This window comes from Chinchilla lanigera, unplaced genomic scaffold (genome assembly GCF_000276665.1).
Source record: "Chinchilla lanigera isolate Chin_1 unplaced genomic scaffold, ChiLan1.0 scaffold00091, whole genome shotgun sequence".
Lineage (NCBI taxonomy): Eukaryota > Metazoa > Chordata > Mammalia > Rodentia > Chinchillidae > Chinchilla > Chinchilla lanigera.
The window spans coordinates 3,846,740-3,862,695 of NW_004955492.1; the positions used below are offsets into that span (position 1 = coordinate 3,846,740).

The following is a 15,956-nucleotide window of genomic DNA, read 5'->3' on the forward strand; positions in this document are numbered from 1 at the left end:
TACTTCCAGCTGTACTGATTGAGTGGGTCTAGAAGGGGACCCAGGAATCAGCATTGTAAACAGGCCTTGGAAGTAATTGTAGTGCAGTTATTTTTAAATCCCACTTGAAAAACACTAAGATAGTAGAATTCTGAGAATATCTACTGGACTTACAAAGAACAAATTTTCTAAATTGTTTTTGGCAAAATTATTTTCTAGTTACTGGTTGAATATTTGTGTTTGGAATTTATATTTAGATTTTTTTTTCTAAAATGGAAGTTCTCACTTTTTAAAAATATGATGTAGACTTTATTAGCAGTCTAGAAGCTTTATTAAGGTTTCTTCATCTACCACTAATTATATGTAATTAATGTTTCATAATTGCACCTATAATTCTAATTTCCTTATAACTCAATATAGGTAATTCAGCACTTAAAGATTTATGCTTATTCAAAGTAGCATTTGCCAGTCATCCAAAATAGGTGTCTTTGTTTTTGTTTCCAGTGGTACTTTCTGATGTAGTGTTTGATCATATTTTAGGTAACCTATAACATACTTAAATATACCTGATCTCCTTTTCTTTGAACATCTCTCAGAAGTGGGGCCCTTGTGACTGAAGTCCAGTGAGCTTAAAAGTCTTGTTAAGTGAGTGACATTAAATTGGCAGGCCTCTTTCCACTCTATACTACATATCAGTATTTGCTTCTCTGAAGTATAGAAAAGCAGAAGGTGACCAGGAGAATCAAAAAGTGGAACTAAGTCACTTTTCATTTCTTGCATGTACTAGATTGGTAGAAAAGGTGAAGGGAAGAATTAGAATTTTTGAAAATCTCTATTCAAAATAAAGAAGTCATTTAAGGAGATGGGTATTTTTAGTAGATCTCCTCACATTTAATAAAAATATTTTTGAGCACATATAATGATACTCTCATATGTCATGTCCCATTATAAATGAAATGGAAATATGCTTTGTAGTATGATGAAACACTAAGACCTAAAGGCATAGAACTGCAAGTGATAATATCCTCAAGAAGTATGTGCAGTAATTGTAGTCAGATATGTTTGAAGTCTTTTTAAGTGACTTTCTGAGGTGGTGTAAAATCAAGGAATACACAGAATTCCCCACCAAATGGAGAGCCAGAAACTTGGAACTTAATGGTCTGTGACTCTGAGGGTTTTCCTCAAACCCTGAAGACTTTGAGCTCCTGCTTTATCACCTACATAGGTGTGAAGTGGGCCAGGAATAATGCTTATGTCTCTGCCCAGAGAGAGGAAACTGATGAGACACCCCCCGCCTCAATAAAACCTGGATTCCAAAAAGCTGCATCCTCAATTTAAGGGTAAATGAGAAACAGTCAACTGCAAGTAAGGGGAAACTTGCTGGAGGAGTGCAAAAATAATCCCCTGAAAATGTGTAACCATGAGCCAACCCTTGCATAAGTTTGAGATCAACATTGTGCTAGAAACCATTCAGGTAAAAATTTTAATTTATGGAAGTCTTATGTTTGTATCCCTCAGGATACAAGGAAAAGCAAGTATCATTCTCCTCTGGAAAAATGTATTTTCAACTCAAGCCCTAAAGAATCCCCAAAGATAAAATGCCAAGAAGAATAAACAAGTAGTAAAACAAACAAACAAAAAAAAATCACAAAACACATAAGAAAACAAGGCTCCATGAATCAGGTCTAATCCCTGACCTACAGTGGGTCCACTTATAAATTTGCAGGTTTTTGTTTTTTTTTTTTTTTTCAATTTTACAGTGGTGCAAAAGCAGTATATTCAGGTGAAACTCCTGAAGTTTTGAATTATTATCTTATCCTGGATGAGCTCAGGTATTCTGTCCATACTGGGCAGTGGCAGCGAACTTTGGGTCCCCGTTGCATGAACTGCTGCTGTCAGCCATGTGAGCCAGAGAGTAAACAGCTGGTGTTCTACAGTGTACTGTGTATCTGAGCTGTGATGTACAGTAGTTTAGGTGTCTCAAATGCATTTCCACTTGATATTTTCAATTTACAGTGGGTTTATTAGGATGTATTCTTATAACGAGCAACTATATTAAAAACAAATTAATTTAATATTACTAACAAAAGAAAATAGGTAAAGAGAAGCTTGAAAATATGAAAAAGAACAAGATTTTAAAAACTGACCAACTTAAAAGACGTAAAAATAGAAGTTTTAGAAACAGAAGCTCAATGGTGGACCAAATAACTGATTATACCCAGCTGAAGAAATGACTATTCAGCTAAACAGCCATTTTGTGTCTTTTCTTTCTCCTTGAGCCCCCTTTTCTTCGATCTGCACCCTCACTAACAGAATTGGAGTAATCAGAAGAGAATTTACCCACAGCAACCCACATCATCAACTTACTAGACTCTACCCACATATTTTGAGTTCCTGTTGGTAACCATGATGAACTGTTTGTGTTCTTGTCCCTCCACGTAAGTTAGGTTTCAATTCTTTCCCATTTGAGGACTTAGTTCCAGCAATCTTCTCTTTCTCTTTCTCCTGGATCAACTTTTCCTTCTCTGAAGTTTAGTTCAGGGGTAGTAGAACAATTGCCTAGTGTGTGCAAGACCCTGGGTAAGAACCCCAGCACATCCAAAAAAAAAAAAAAAAAAAATTATTCTGTTTTCAAGTTCTCTCTTAACTCACCCATTCTTTCTGCTTCTACATCATTTTTCTTTTCTTGCTGTGGCAAATCTCCAGGGTTGTCTTTATTTCTTCTCTTTGTTCTCCTGTTCTCCCTTTAGCTCATTCCAGTTAGACTTTCGCCCCTCCACTTCTTGATCTTGTCAAGGTTGCCAATGTCTTTGTTGGTAAGTTCTTAAATCTCAGCTTTACCTATTGGCAGCATTTTTCAAAGCTCAACCCTCACTGTCCTTGAAGCACTTATTTCTTTTGGCATCCAGCATACAACACTTCAGTAGTTTCTTTCCTGTTCAATGGGCCAGTCTTGCTTAGTGTTCTTTGCTTGTTCTTTTGCCCTTGCTTGCCAGTCATTTGAACGTCATGGTTCAAATCTTGTTCCGTTTCCTCTATCTTGACTGTACTGCTCATTTTCAAATTTAAGTCTCTAGAGTAGGAGTCTTAGCTCTAGATCTTTATATTTTAACTTTTTTCAACCTCTCAAGTCGCTAAAATATCTCAGTCTTGAATATGAGGAACCAAACTCTCAATCTTTTCTCTCAGATTTGCTCTTCCCAAGATCTTTTCCTCCTATCACATATGTTCCAGCTGAATTAGCCTCCCTATTCTAACAGCCATGATGTTCTTGCCTTAAGCCCTTTATATGAGGTGTAACAAAAATATTTAAACTTTAAAAATTTATTACAGCAAAAGACATATTGCTAATACCTCTCATGTTATTCCCCCTTGCTTTAAACACACTTATTCCTATGGTTTTTGTGATATATCTTTTACTGTAACTTTTTTAAAAAAAAATTTTTTTTAACATTCACCATATTTTTTGATCTCCCCTTGTACTTATTGTTTCTTCTAGAATGAGCACTCACATATTCATAAGGTTCACTATCTTTGTTTGTTAGTTTCTGCTGAAGTGTCATTTTATCAAACAGCTTTCCATATCTAAAAATTCTTCAGCTTTAGTCATATGATATACAAGAGAAACCTTCATTCCTTACCTGGTACTCCCTATGCCCTTCACCCTTTGCTTAAAAGTCCCCACTATCTTCCTCCCTCACTCAGTGTGGTATAATATAAAAACTCATTTGGTCTTTGTTTCTGATTCTTGGTACAGTTCTTCCAAAATGCTTTCATGCTTACTAGATTGGCAAAATTAAAGCATACGTTAATATCATCATTAACTTCTACTTATTTTTGGTGATATAACAAACTGATATAACTGTTTTGGAATTCAACCTATCATTTCCCAATAAAACTGAATGGGTACTTATAGCAATTCCATTTCTAAACATATAACTTGGAGAAACTCTTACACATGTATACCAAGATGTGTATCGTCGTTCTTTACTCAAACCTGAAAATAAACCTCAGTATGGATTGTATTAGTTTCCTGTTGCTGTTATGATAAGTTGCCACCGACTTAGTGACTGGAAAAAATATACACGTATTACCTTGTAGTTCTGGGTCAAGAGTCTGAAAATGGATTTCACAAGGTTAAAATCAAGATGTCGGCGAGGTAATTTTCCTTCCAGAGACTCTGGAAAAGAGTTGTTCCTTACTTTCCAGGCTTCCAGAGGCTTCTGTTTGGCTTGTGGCATCTCTGTCTTCAAAGCCAACTGTGGAGTATTTTACAGTTTTTCTTTCTTACCCCAACACTTCTGCTTCTGTTTTATAAAGAATTTTGTGACTAATATGGTTTGACATGAATAATCCAGTAAGTCTTCTCATTTACAATTTTAAAGTCCCTTTTGCCATGTAAAATAACATATTGGGAGATTTCAGAAATTAGGGCAAGGACATTTTGGGGAGGGCATTATTCTTCCTGCTATATAGATCAACAATAGAATGAATATATTGTGATATTTTCATATAATGCTATTCTTTTAACAGGGAAAATGATGTACTACAGTAAAATTAATCATGAGCAGATGCCAAAATAAAATGTTAATAACAGAGGCACATTATAGAAGAATTCACATAATAGATTTCATCAGTAGTAAAGTTCGAAACAGTGGAAAGCCTCTAAGTATATTGCTTAGGGATACATTACAAAGAAAAGTAAAATTAAATATGGGTTTTATTTTTGTTTTTGTTTTTTGTTTTTTTTTTCAATACCAGGGATTGAACCCAGGGCCTTTGTACTGAGCTACATCCCTAGTCTTTCTTCTGAAATTTTGAGACACAGTCTGAGTTACTGAGTTGCAGAGTAACTTGCAGTCCTCTTGTCTCAGCCTCCTAGAGTGTTAGAATTATAGTTGTGTGCCATCGTGCTCAGCCTAAGAAATAATGTCTTGCTATGTTGCCCAGGCTGGCCCTGAACTCCTGGGCTCAGCCTTCTAAACTGGACATAGTCAACAACTCAAGAAATAGCAAGTACTAGGAACAATGTTTTAAAACCACATATTTTGATTTGTATTTTGATTTTGCTTTTCTGTTGTTATTCGGGAGGCTAGGATTTGGAGTCCTGTATAAGTTAGGTGAGTAAGCTGGGCATGGTGATGCACTCCTGTAATCCCAGCACTCGGGAGGCTGAGGCAGGAGGATTGTTGTGAGTTCGAGACTAGCCTGGACTACAAAGTGAGCTCAAGGCCAGCCTGAACTGCATAGTGAGACCCTGTCTCAAAAAGACAGGGTGTATATATATATATATATATATACACACACACACACACACACACACATATATATAGTAAAAAAGTTATGAGAGTAATGGAATCAGATATGCAAGTTAGTGATGGGATCCTAGGAAATGAGATAGGAAAGTATATAGAATTCCAAGAGCTAAAATTCTTGATAATGCTCCCTTGTTCTTTATCTCAAGATGATATAGCTCTAACTATACATAGTAGGGAGTTTTGGGAGAAAGGACAGAAACAGCAAGGACTGATTTCTACTTCTTGATAACCACTTGCATGTGTTCCTCCTGTGGACCACAAGAGTAACCTGCAACAGACCAAACCCTTTTGTTATTTTTAATTGAAAATTTGAATTGAGATAGTTGTAAATACATATACACTTATAAGAAATAATACAGATAAGTGCCATGTACCCTTTATTTAGTTATCCTGATGGTAACATCTTGTAACATACATGGTACAGTGGTATAATCAGGGCATTGCCATTAACTGTGGACCTCATTTAGATCCCCCCAGGTCCCCCCCATTGTTTATGTACATATATGTGTTAGTTCTATACGGCTTTATCATGAGTAGTTGTGTGTATCCACCATGGCAGTGAAGATACTGAGAGGTTGGTGACCAAAGCATCTATCCAATTACTTTTTTATAACCATACCACCTCATTCCCCACTCCACTCCACCCCTGACCCCTAAGCCCTGGCAACAATCTCTTCTCCATTTCTAAAATTTTTCATTTTAAAAAATATGGTGTAAGTGGAGCCATACGGTTTGTAACCTTTTGGAGTTGGCTTTTTTTACTCAGGATAATTCCTAGAAAATTCATCCAAATTGCTGCATATAAAAAAAAAAAATTGCTGCATATCACTGAGGCCAATTTTTAGTTCAGTTCAATGTTTTATGGAATTTTTGGACTCTAAATTCTCTTTGTAAATAACAGTTTCTCCTGGATTAATGGATACATTAGTGGGTAGGGCATAAAATTTAATGTCTGATGGATTTTGGGAAAAATTGCATTTCAACTTTGGAAAATTAATTTAAGCTTGCTAAGCTTTAATTTCCTTACCTGTAAAATTAGCATATTATTTATAGGATACTTCTAAAGAGTAAATAGAGTAACATATTAAAGGTCTTAGCACTGTGCCTGTCACATAGGTTCCATAAATGGCAATCTAAAAGAAAGATACGGGTTGCTACAGCAAAATTATCACACTCTGACTTCCAGGTTAGTCTGGGAAGAGATTGTTTTAGCATCTCATTGGCTACTTGATTTTTATATATGTTTAGGAAGGAGAAAGAAACTTCAGTCTTTTATTTTGAGCACTAACCAAGAATTTTTAGTTTTTCAGAGTGGACATTACCTAATCTTCATACTGATTTTTTTTAATATCAGTGACCATAGTAAAACATAAGTAGCTGCTTTAATGTTATGAATCTTAATCAGCAAAAACTGGCTATCTTGAATGAACAAATGATTTTTTGTGTGATTTACCAAACTTACAGATTTGGTAAGTTTGAAACATCAGTAATTTACATATTTAAACTTTTTATATATGTACATTCTAGGTGGCTGGAGTTCTGGATGACTGCTTGTGTGATGTTGACAGCATTGATAACTTCAACAATTATAAGATCTTCCCCAAAATAAAAAAATTGCAAGAGCGAGACTATTTCCGTTATTACAAGGTAAAGTTATAATTTTGATTGTGTTGATGCCAAATATTTCTCTATAGCAGCCTGTGGATGTGACTTATAACCCTTTTGAAAATCCATTTTAGTTCCCCTGAACAGGCTATGCGTGTCTTTGGTTATTTGAGTGTATTAAGAATCATAGTGATTCTTAATTAGTTTTATTAATCACTAAGAATCTCAACCCCCTTCCTGTGTTTGGGGATTTCCTCATCTCAGTTTCGGTTTCGAGGCAGAGACTCCTCCTTTTACAGAAACTGAAAATGCCAGGGATTGAATTTGTCAACTTCTCTTTAATATAGGCACTACCATGTAGACCCACCTACCCAGGCTTCAAGTTGGGTTGTACACTAGCATTGTTAGCAGTGCAAAGTGACATAGTAGCAGATGTGCTCTGCTTAGCTCCCTGGAAGGGCTAGCAAACCAGGCTGAGGTTACAGGAACACTATATGCAATGTCCATGCTAATACTGCGGGATTGGGTTTAAATCTAGTAACTCGATCCTAAACCTACACAAAATACCAATAATACTTTAGAGGTAGCAGCAGTCTTCAAATATGGCAATTAGCAATATTCAAAAGGACAGTTATTCTAAATCTTTGAAAATTATTGTAAAAGATACTATTGGGCTTTGCCTTTGCTTTTGCTCTCAAGATTCATTTGGTTTTTTCTGGTACCAGAAATCGAACTCACAATCTTGCGCTTTCCAGACAGGCACTGTGCCGCTGAGCTAAATCCCCAGCCCCATCATTTGGTTTATGATTTCTTTGATTTTAGTATTAGTTTCTTCTAAAAACTGAGCATGATTTTCTTTTTATCTTGATTCTTGATAGACTATCTTAATTCTTCAAATATTTTTGAGCATAAAAAATTCAATCTCCTGGCAATTTTAAGTTGTGCAAGAGATTAAATTAGAAAATTAAAGAGCCAGTCAGTACCAAGAATATCTAAAAAAGAGTGACTATTTCTTTTCTATCAATAAAATATTGGTTATACCTGGGCATGGTGGCATATGCATGTAATCTTAGCATTTGGGAAGCTGAGGCAGGATGATCACTATGCGTTAGAGGCCGGCCTGAACTATGTAATAACACCTGTCTCAAAAACCAAAACTAAAACAGTACAAAAAATTGGTTATGAATTCAGTTTCTAGAATTTATTTCGAAGAGAAATCTATACCTAAACTTGTCTTTTGGCCTCACTGTGTAATTCAGGCTGGCCTTGAGTTCACTATGTAGCTCAGGCTGGCCCTGAACTCATGGCAATCCTCTTACCTCTGCCTCCTGAGTGCTGGGATTACAGGCATGTGCCACCATGCCCAGCTAAACCTGTTGTCTTTTTGTGGGGGTGTGTGTGGTGCTGGGGATTGAACCCAGGGGCTTGTGCATGCAAGGCAAGAACTCTACCCCTGAACACATCCCCAGCCCCTTAGACCTGTTGTTTTAATCTAAGTATATTGCATATAAATTACTACCACCACTGAATCCAAATCTATCTGTATTTACAGTTGCCATCTTATACTTCCCTCTTATTATTAGATTGAATCATATGAAATTGTTACTTTTCTATTCCAAAAATGATTGAATACACACTTTTATATGGTTCAACCTAATACAGTGGAGGAAGCATTCATTTCCTTAAAAACTACACCTTCGCAGGTGTCCAGACCACATCTCCACTGACTTTCTCATGATCTTCAGTCTTTCTCTCTTCCATTTTGGGATTGTGTCTTCTATTTCTGTATCCCCACAAATCCTGGTCAATAAAAGCACTCAGATATTTCAGCGAGTGAATATCTTGTTAACTTTCACATCAAAATATTTTATTATTATCTACATTTTTCAAATGAAGAAATAGTTTAGGTATAGGTAGGGCATTTTTGTTGGCTAAGAAAACAGAAGTTTGATTAAGAAAAGATACTGAGTAGTTTACAAAATTGAAAGACAAGCTGAGAAAGCGTACTTCAGAACATAGTGGTACTTTGGTACTGGTTATTAATTGGTTCCAGGAAGTATGACAAGTACCAGAAGTGACAATTTCCAAACAAATTGTTTTGCTGGAGAGGGTAGTGAGTCACGAGGCAATCAACAACTATAAATTATAGCTTATGTTTTGAGTACCAAACAAGTGATGAGTACTGGAACACAATTTTTGAGTTTAAATGCGTCAAGGGCCAATTTGAATTTCAAAGCAGATGAGTACCAAGGTACATATGACTGTAGATGAAATTAAATGAGTGAGCACTAGTGGATAATTAAAGACCAATTTTGGATCAAATTAACCATATTCTCATATTTTGCAACGCTTTATACAAGATATGAGAGCCTTGATTGTTCTAGGTAAGGTCATGTGACCTTTGACCAAAAGAGGGAAGGACAACTTTGTCAATAGTCTCATTCACATGAATATAAGAGGAGTCATTGTTTCTCAAAGGTAAATTGGGGCTTTAAGTAAGGAAACACGGCTGTTGGGTAGACAAAAATAACAATATGCCTCTTGGCTACCCAATATATAATCTCTTCTTTTCTCTCATGCATGTGGTTTAAAAATGTTCCAACTGAGTGAAATTGTTCTATATGTAACCAAAACACACTCCTGTCCTCTCCTAAAGGAGGGTAGTGCCCTATTAATGCCCTCAGCTATAAGTCTAAAATATTTGAGTGATGGCTACTCTTCTAGTTTTGTCAACCTATGAAAGATATACAAAGGAAGTTTAACCAGTCAGTGCATGAAATTTAACCACTTCATGTAATAGGGGAAAAGAAAACTAAGAAGAGGCTCATTTCAGGCATATACATGCGTACTTACAATTCAGCAAGCAAGGAAATATAGGAAGAAACAACCATGTACTTTTATGCAGCTGGCCAGTTGATTGCTATACCTGGTGTTCACGGCTTTTCTTTTGTATTATCCCTTCCATTCCTTTTCTCACCAGTTATTTATTTTTGGGATGAGGTATTGCTATGGAGCCCAAGATGGCCTGGAACTTGCTTTGTATACCAAGCTGTGCTCGAACTTAGTTTTTCTGCCTCAGTCTCCCAAGTGTTGGGATTATAGGCATCCACTACCATGCTTGGCTCCCATGAAATATTTATTATGTTAATTGTGGTTGCCTCTAGTCTAGGTAGTACTATGGATACAGTAATGAATAAAACAAAGCCTTTGTTCTGATCAAGGAAACAATAAGCAACAAATGTACTTTCAGAGGGTAATAAGGTAAATGTTATGAAGAAAAATAAAGCAAAATAGAAGATAGTGATGATGAAAAAAGGAAAAAGGAGGCAGGTGACCTTATATGAAGGAAATCAGGCAAGGAAGGTATGTTAATCACCTTTCTGTTGCTGGGACAAAATACCTGACACACATAACTTAAAAGAGAAAAGATTTATTTAATTGGTGGTTTCAGAAGTCTTTATCCATGATCAGCTGGCTCCAAGGCAGCAACATCATGGTGGCAGTGTGTGGCAGGGGAAAAGTATTCACTTCATGGCAGCCAGGAGGCGGAGAGAGCAGGAAAAGAGCAAGAGACAAAGGAGCTGGGAACAACATACACCCTTCAGAGTCATGCCTCCAGTGACCTACTTCCAACTGGCCCCTACCTGTAATAGCCCATGAGCTATAGGCTTATCAGTGGATTAAGGTGAATGCCCTTGTTACAGTCAGAGTTTGCAAGGGAATAGATTTAATACAGGATACATAATTTATAGGATTATTTTATAATATTCACCCAAAAAGTCAAATGCAGAAGGGTGCAAGAGACGTGTCCATGCACTAGTGTTACAGGTTGACCATTAGTTAATCCACCACAGCCCTCATGATCTAAGTACCTTTATAGCCCCACCTCTGAACATTCCTGCATTGAGGGTCAAGCTCTTAATATGTGAATATTTTGAGGGACACTTTTAATTTAAGCCATAACAGAAGATATTTATGCTAATGTGACATTTGAGCAAAGACATACTTAATGTGAAAGAGTAAACTATGATAAGATCTGGAGAAAGAGCATTCCAGGGAAGGGGGTTTAAAGAAAGAGCAGATTTAAAGATCTTGACAAAGGAATAAGGCAGCTATCTTCAAGGAATAGGAAAAAGGTTGATGGTGTGGTAGAAAGTGAATGAAAGGGAGAGTTGGAGAGGTAGGTAGGAACCAGATTTTTTTAAAGTTAGGGTTTATTGATGAGAGAAAAAATTTGGATTTCATTCTATGTGTGATAAGACTGTTGAAGAAATTTTTGTGCAAAATAAACTGTAAGAGTATGAGGCAGGAATGGAGAAATCATTTAGGAAGCTATTGCTATAGTCCAGATAAGATGATACAGATTTGGAAAAGGGTTCTAGAGTTGGAAGATGTGGAAAATGATCACATATTTATTTTTTAAATAAAAGGTAACACCAACAGGCTTTTCTGATGGATTGTGAAGTGTAAAGGTAGAAATGATGATACCTAAGGTTTGCATACATACATAAAAAATTATGATCAAATGAATTTTATTCCAAGACTACAAGAATAATTCTTCTAGATCTCCAACAGAATTCAAATATATACTCTTGTTTGTTTTTTTTTTAAATCAGTAAGAGTTATCAATACTTCTTAACGTGATGATTTCAGCCCAAGATCTTATGGAGAAACACTAGAAAAATTTTCACTCAGGTCAGAAACCAGGAAAAGAATAAGAAGTCTTCATTGTTGTTGAATGTGTTGTCTAGTACAGTTAACAAAAAGCCACTAGAGGCATAAAAATTTAAAAAGAATAAAAAAGATTTTCACTTGTGACAAAAGTATACCTTGCAAGCATAAACAGAAAAAGTTGTATACTTAATATATAAAAAAGTCAATAGCTTTGTAAATGCTAACAATAACCAGTTGGAAGATAGACTGGAAAACCTCATGAATAAAAAATACATAAAATATATAGGCATAAGTGTATTTAATAATATGCAAAACCTAAAGGAAGAAGGCTTCAAAACATTCTTGAAAGACACAAAAGTAGGCTTGTTCAGATAGAAAGAGACCTTTATAGCATAAAGAGGTTAGGACCTTTTTTTTTTTTTATGGTACCAGGGATTGAACCTAGGGCTTTGTGCGTGTTAGGCAAATGCTGTGTTACTGAGCCAAATCCCCAGCCCCACTGCATGAAGATACTAATTCTTCCCAAGTTAATACATGAATATAATGTGATCCTCATAAAAATACCAATGTATTTTTGTTTCTCTTGGAGCTAGACAAGTTGTCACAGATTAGGTTTCCTGGGAAGCAGACTCAAGGATAGGTGTGGTAGGGGTTAATTAGGGGATTATTCTTAGGACCAACAATTTAAGAGAAGGAAAAGGAAGGGAAGGATTAGGATTGGGCAAAGGGAGAATCAGGCTGTGATGCAGCCTCAGTGGAACCTTAGCTGACCTTGTGGAAAATTCTTAAGATGGAATAACTTCAGAATTGTCCTCATTTGCAGAGGTCTAGATCTTTATATTCCTGAATCAGTCAGTCGTTGAATCTTTATATCTGTGAATCAATCAGTCATTGAATGAAGTCTGCCATAGGAAAGGGCATGCAGCCCTGGCAAAGAAGATCTCTTCAGTACCTGCAAAATTTCTAGAAAGGCTGGGGTAATTATAAGCCCTTTATTCCTGAGGGAAGATCTGAGTAGTGTGTTACTGTGTCTACTATAGTCCACTTCTTATGCCATGTATTAGCTTTCTTGTTAAAGAAATTAACCCAGAATTTAGTACTATAGTTCAAAACAGCAAACTGAGAAGGTATCATTTGAGGAAGACCTAAAGGAGAGGAGAGAGCAAGCTGTTTGGTTATCTGGAGAAAGAGCATTCTAGGCAAAAGCAAAGGCCCTAAGATTAGAGTGTGCCTTACAATACTTGAGGAACAAGGAGGTCAGTGAACACTGGGAGGAGAACAAGGGGACCAAAACATGTAAGGTGTTATCAGTCATCATGAAATGAGTTGGTAGATTTTGAGGTTTTTCAAAAGGGTAAGTGGTTATATAACCAGGCACAGTGGCACACGCCTGTAATCCCAGCACCCGGGAGACTAAGGCAAAAGGATCATTGCAAGTTCAAGGCAGCCAGGGTTACAAAGTGAGTTCAACACTAGCCTGAACTGCATAGTGAGACCCTGTCTCAAAAAAAGAGCAAAAAAAAAGGATAACTGGTTATGTTGAAAAATAAACTGTACAGGTATAAGGACTGGGCAGGGAAACTAGTAAAAGATGTTTGGATCACAGTGGTAACAACAGACATGGTAATGTGTTGAATTCTGGATATTTTTTTAAATTTGTCTTACAGAAGTCTACTAATAGTATATTACAATCCCTTCAGGTTTATTAATATTTACTTTGTATAGGTGCCCAAATACTGAGTGCATATGTAATTGTTATAACTTGTTGAATTGACCCCTTTATTGTGAGAAAATTACTTTCTTTGTCTCTTTTTATACTTTTAAATCTGAAGTTTATTTTGTGTAAGTATACTATATCTGTCCCTGTTCTCTTTTGTTTTCTGTTTGCCTAGAATATCTTTTTCCATCCCCTCACTTTGAGTTTATATGTGTGTCCTTAGAGGTAAAACAAGTTTTATAGGAAGTATATGTGGATTTTCCCCCCATTTAGCCACATAGTGTCTTGTTTTGTTTTTTTCATTGTTATATTTTTCTGGATTGTAAGAGTGGATCACCATGCCCAGTTTCACAAAATGTCTTTTGATTGGAGAAAATCCACTTAAATTCAAAGTCATTACTGATAGGTAAAGACATGCTATTGCCATTTTATTGTTTTCTAGTTTATTTGTAGATCCCCCCTCCCTTTTCCTTTGTGGTTTGATGACTTTTTATAGTGGTATGCACTGAATCCTTTTTTATCTTTTGTATATCTGTGAAGGATTTATCTGCTTTGTGGCTACTAATAACATGCTATTTTAAGCTCTTAACTTTTTTGGTACTGGGAATCAAACTCAGGACCTTGAGCTTGCCAGACTGGTGCTATGCTGCTGAGCTGCATCCCCAGCCCAGTTTTTAACAACTTTGATCACTTCTACAAACTTTATACTTTTAATCTTTCCTTACAGTTTTTTTCTTGCCAGGGATTGAAACCAGGGCTGTTTTTCCACTGAGTCCTTTTTTAAAATTTGATCTAGAGTCTTGCTAAGTTCCACAGGCTCACCTTGAATCTGAGATCTTCCTGTCTCAGCCTTCTGAGTAGCTGGGATACAGGCATACACCACTGTGCCTATCTCCACAGTCTGTTTTGATGGTACATTTTGTATCTTTTATAGCTATGTTCCTTAACAATTAATAGTTGTTTTAAGTAATTTTGTCTTTTTTTTAAAGTAATTTTGTCTTCTGTAGTACAGATAAAATTGATTTTTATGCTACTATTATAGAATGAATGTTCTTTTGAGTCTGATTATATGCTTAATTTTACCAGTGAGTTTTATATTTTCATGTTGCTTTTGACCTTTCATGTTGTTTTTGACCTTTTCCCTCAGCTTGAAGGATACTTTTTAGCTCAGCGGCACAGCACCAGCCTGGCAAGCACAACATCCTGAGTTCAGTTCCCAGTACCAAAAAAAGAAGGCAGGTCTAGAGATAGTAAATTCTCTCCACCTTCATTTGAGCTTTTAATCTCCTCTTGATTTTTGCAGGACAAGATTGCTTGGTTGACATGTTTTCTTTTCTTCAGTTTTTATTTCTGTCCTGCTGGGTTTCTGTTGAAAAATCTGCAAGTAGTCTTATGGAAATCCTCTTGTATGTAACAGATTACTTTTCCTTTACAGCTTTCAATATTTTCTCATCATCTTTGACTTTTGACAATTTGATTGTAAGTGTTCTGGTGTGAGTCTCTTTGAATTCATCCTATTAAGTGCCTGCTGAGCATCCTGGATCTGGATTTCTGTTCCCTTACTCACATTTGGGATGTTTTCTGCTATTATTTCTTTAAACATGTTTTCCTGTCTTTCTCTCTTCTCCTTCTGGTACTCTGATAATTTGTATAAAATTTTACTTGTTATATCCCATATATCCCTTAGGCTGTCTTTACTTTTTCATTCATTTTACTCCTCAGTGGATGATTTTCAATGACCTGTCTTCAGATGTGCTAATCTTCATGTCTGCTTATCTTCTATTAAAACACTCTGCTGATTTCTTGACTTCAGTTAAATTCTCATCTTGATGGTTTTTGTTTAGTCCTTTTTCATATTTTCTCTTTGTTGAAGTTAATAGTTTATGGGCAGCGGAGATGAATACACACTTCTCAGACAAGGAGATACAAATGGCAAATAAGTATATGAGGAAATGTTCAACATCATTAGTCATTCGAGAAATGCAAATTAAAACAACACTGAGATTCAACCTTACCCCAGTAAGAATGGCTAGTATTAAGAAATCAACCAATAACAAATGCTGGCGAGGTTGTGGAGAAATAGGAACCCTTCTCCACTGCTGGTGGGAATGCAGACTGGTGAAGCCACTGTGGAGATCAGTTTGGAGATTCCTCGGAAAACTAGGTCTAGAGGTCCCATTCAACCCAGCTATCCCGCTGCTGGGTATTTTCCCAGAAGATCTAAAAACATCGTATCCCAGTGATATATGTGCACCTATATTCATAGGTGTTCACCTATGTTTCATAGCAGCACAATTTGTAATTGCTAAAATGTGGAAGCAACCAAAATGTCCATCCACTGAGGATTGGATAAGAAAATTGTGGTACTTTTATAAAATGGAATATTACTCAGCTGTAAAGAAAGATAAACTCAAAGCTTTTATAGACAAATGGTCACAACTAGAGACCATACTCATAGGTGAAATTAATCAAACATACATGTGCAAGCACCGCATTGTTTCACTAGTGTAAATCTTGAAAGAGTTAATTTAATCTCGGAGGTATGATAGATACTGTGAAATGATAGGAAACAGCTCAAGAGTAAAGGGCAACTGGGATGTGGGAAAAGAGAAGGGAAAGAAGGAGAAATTTTGTATGTATGTATATACAGGATAGTTAACATG

The 15,956-nt window shown here is 36.2% G+C and overlaps 1 protein-coding gene across 1 annotated transcript in view; it reads left to right on the forward strand.

The window, feature by feature from the left end:
• Window positions 1-15,956, forward strand: part of Ero1b (endoplasmic reticulum oxidoreductase beta) — a gene marked incomplete in the record, with an annotated part of 66,266 nt that overhangs the window by 1,334 nt on the left and 48,976 nt on the right. The window contains 1 exon segment of the mRNA XM_013504712.1: window positions 6,825-6,944. Within this exon segment, the coding sequence (XP_013360166.1) occupies window positions 6,825-6,944 (120 nt within the window).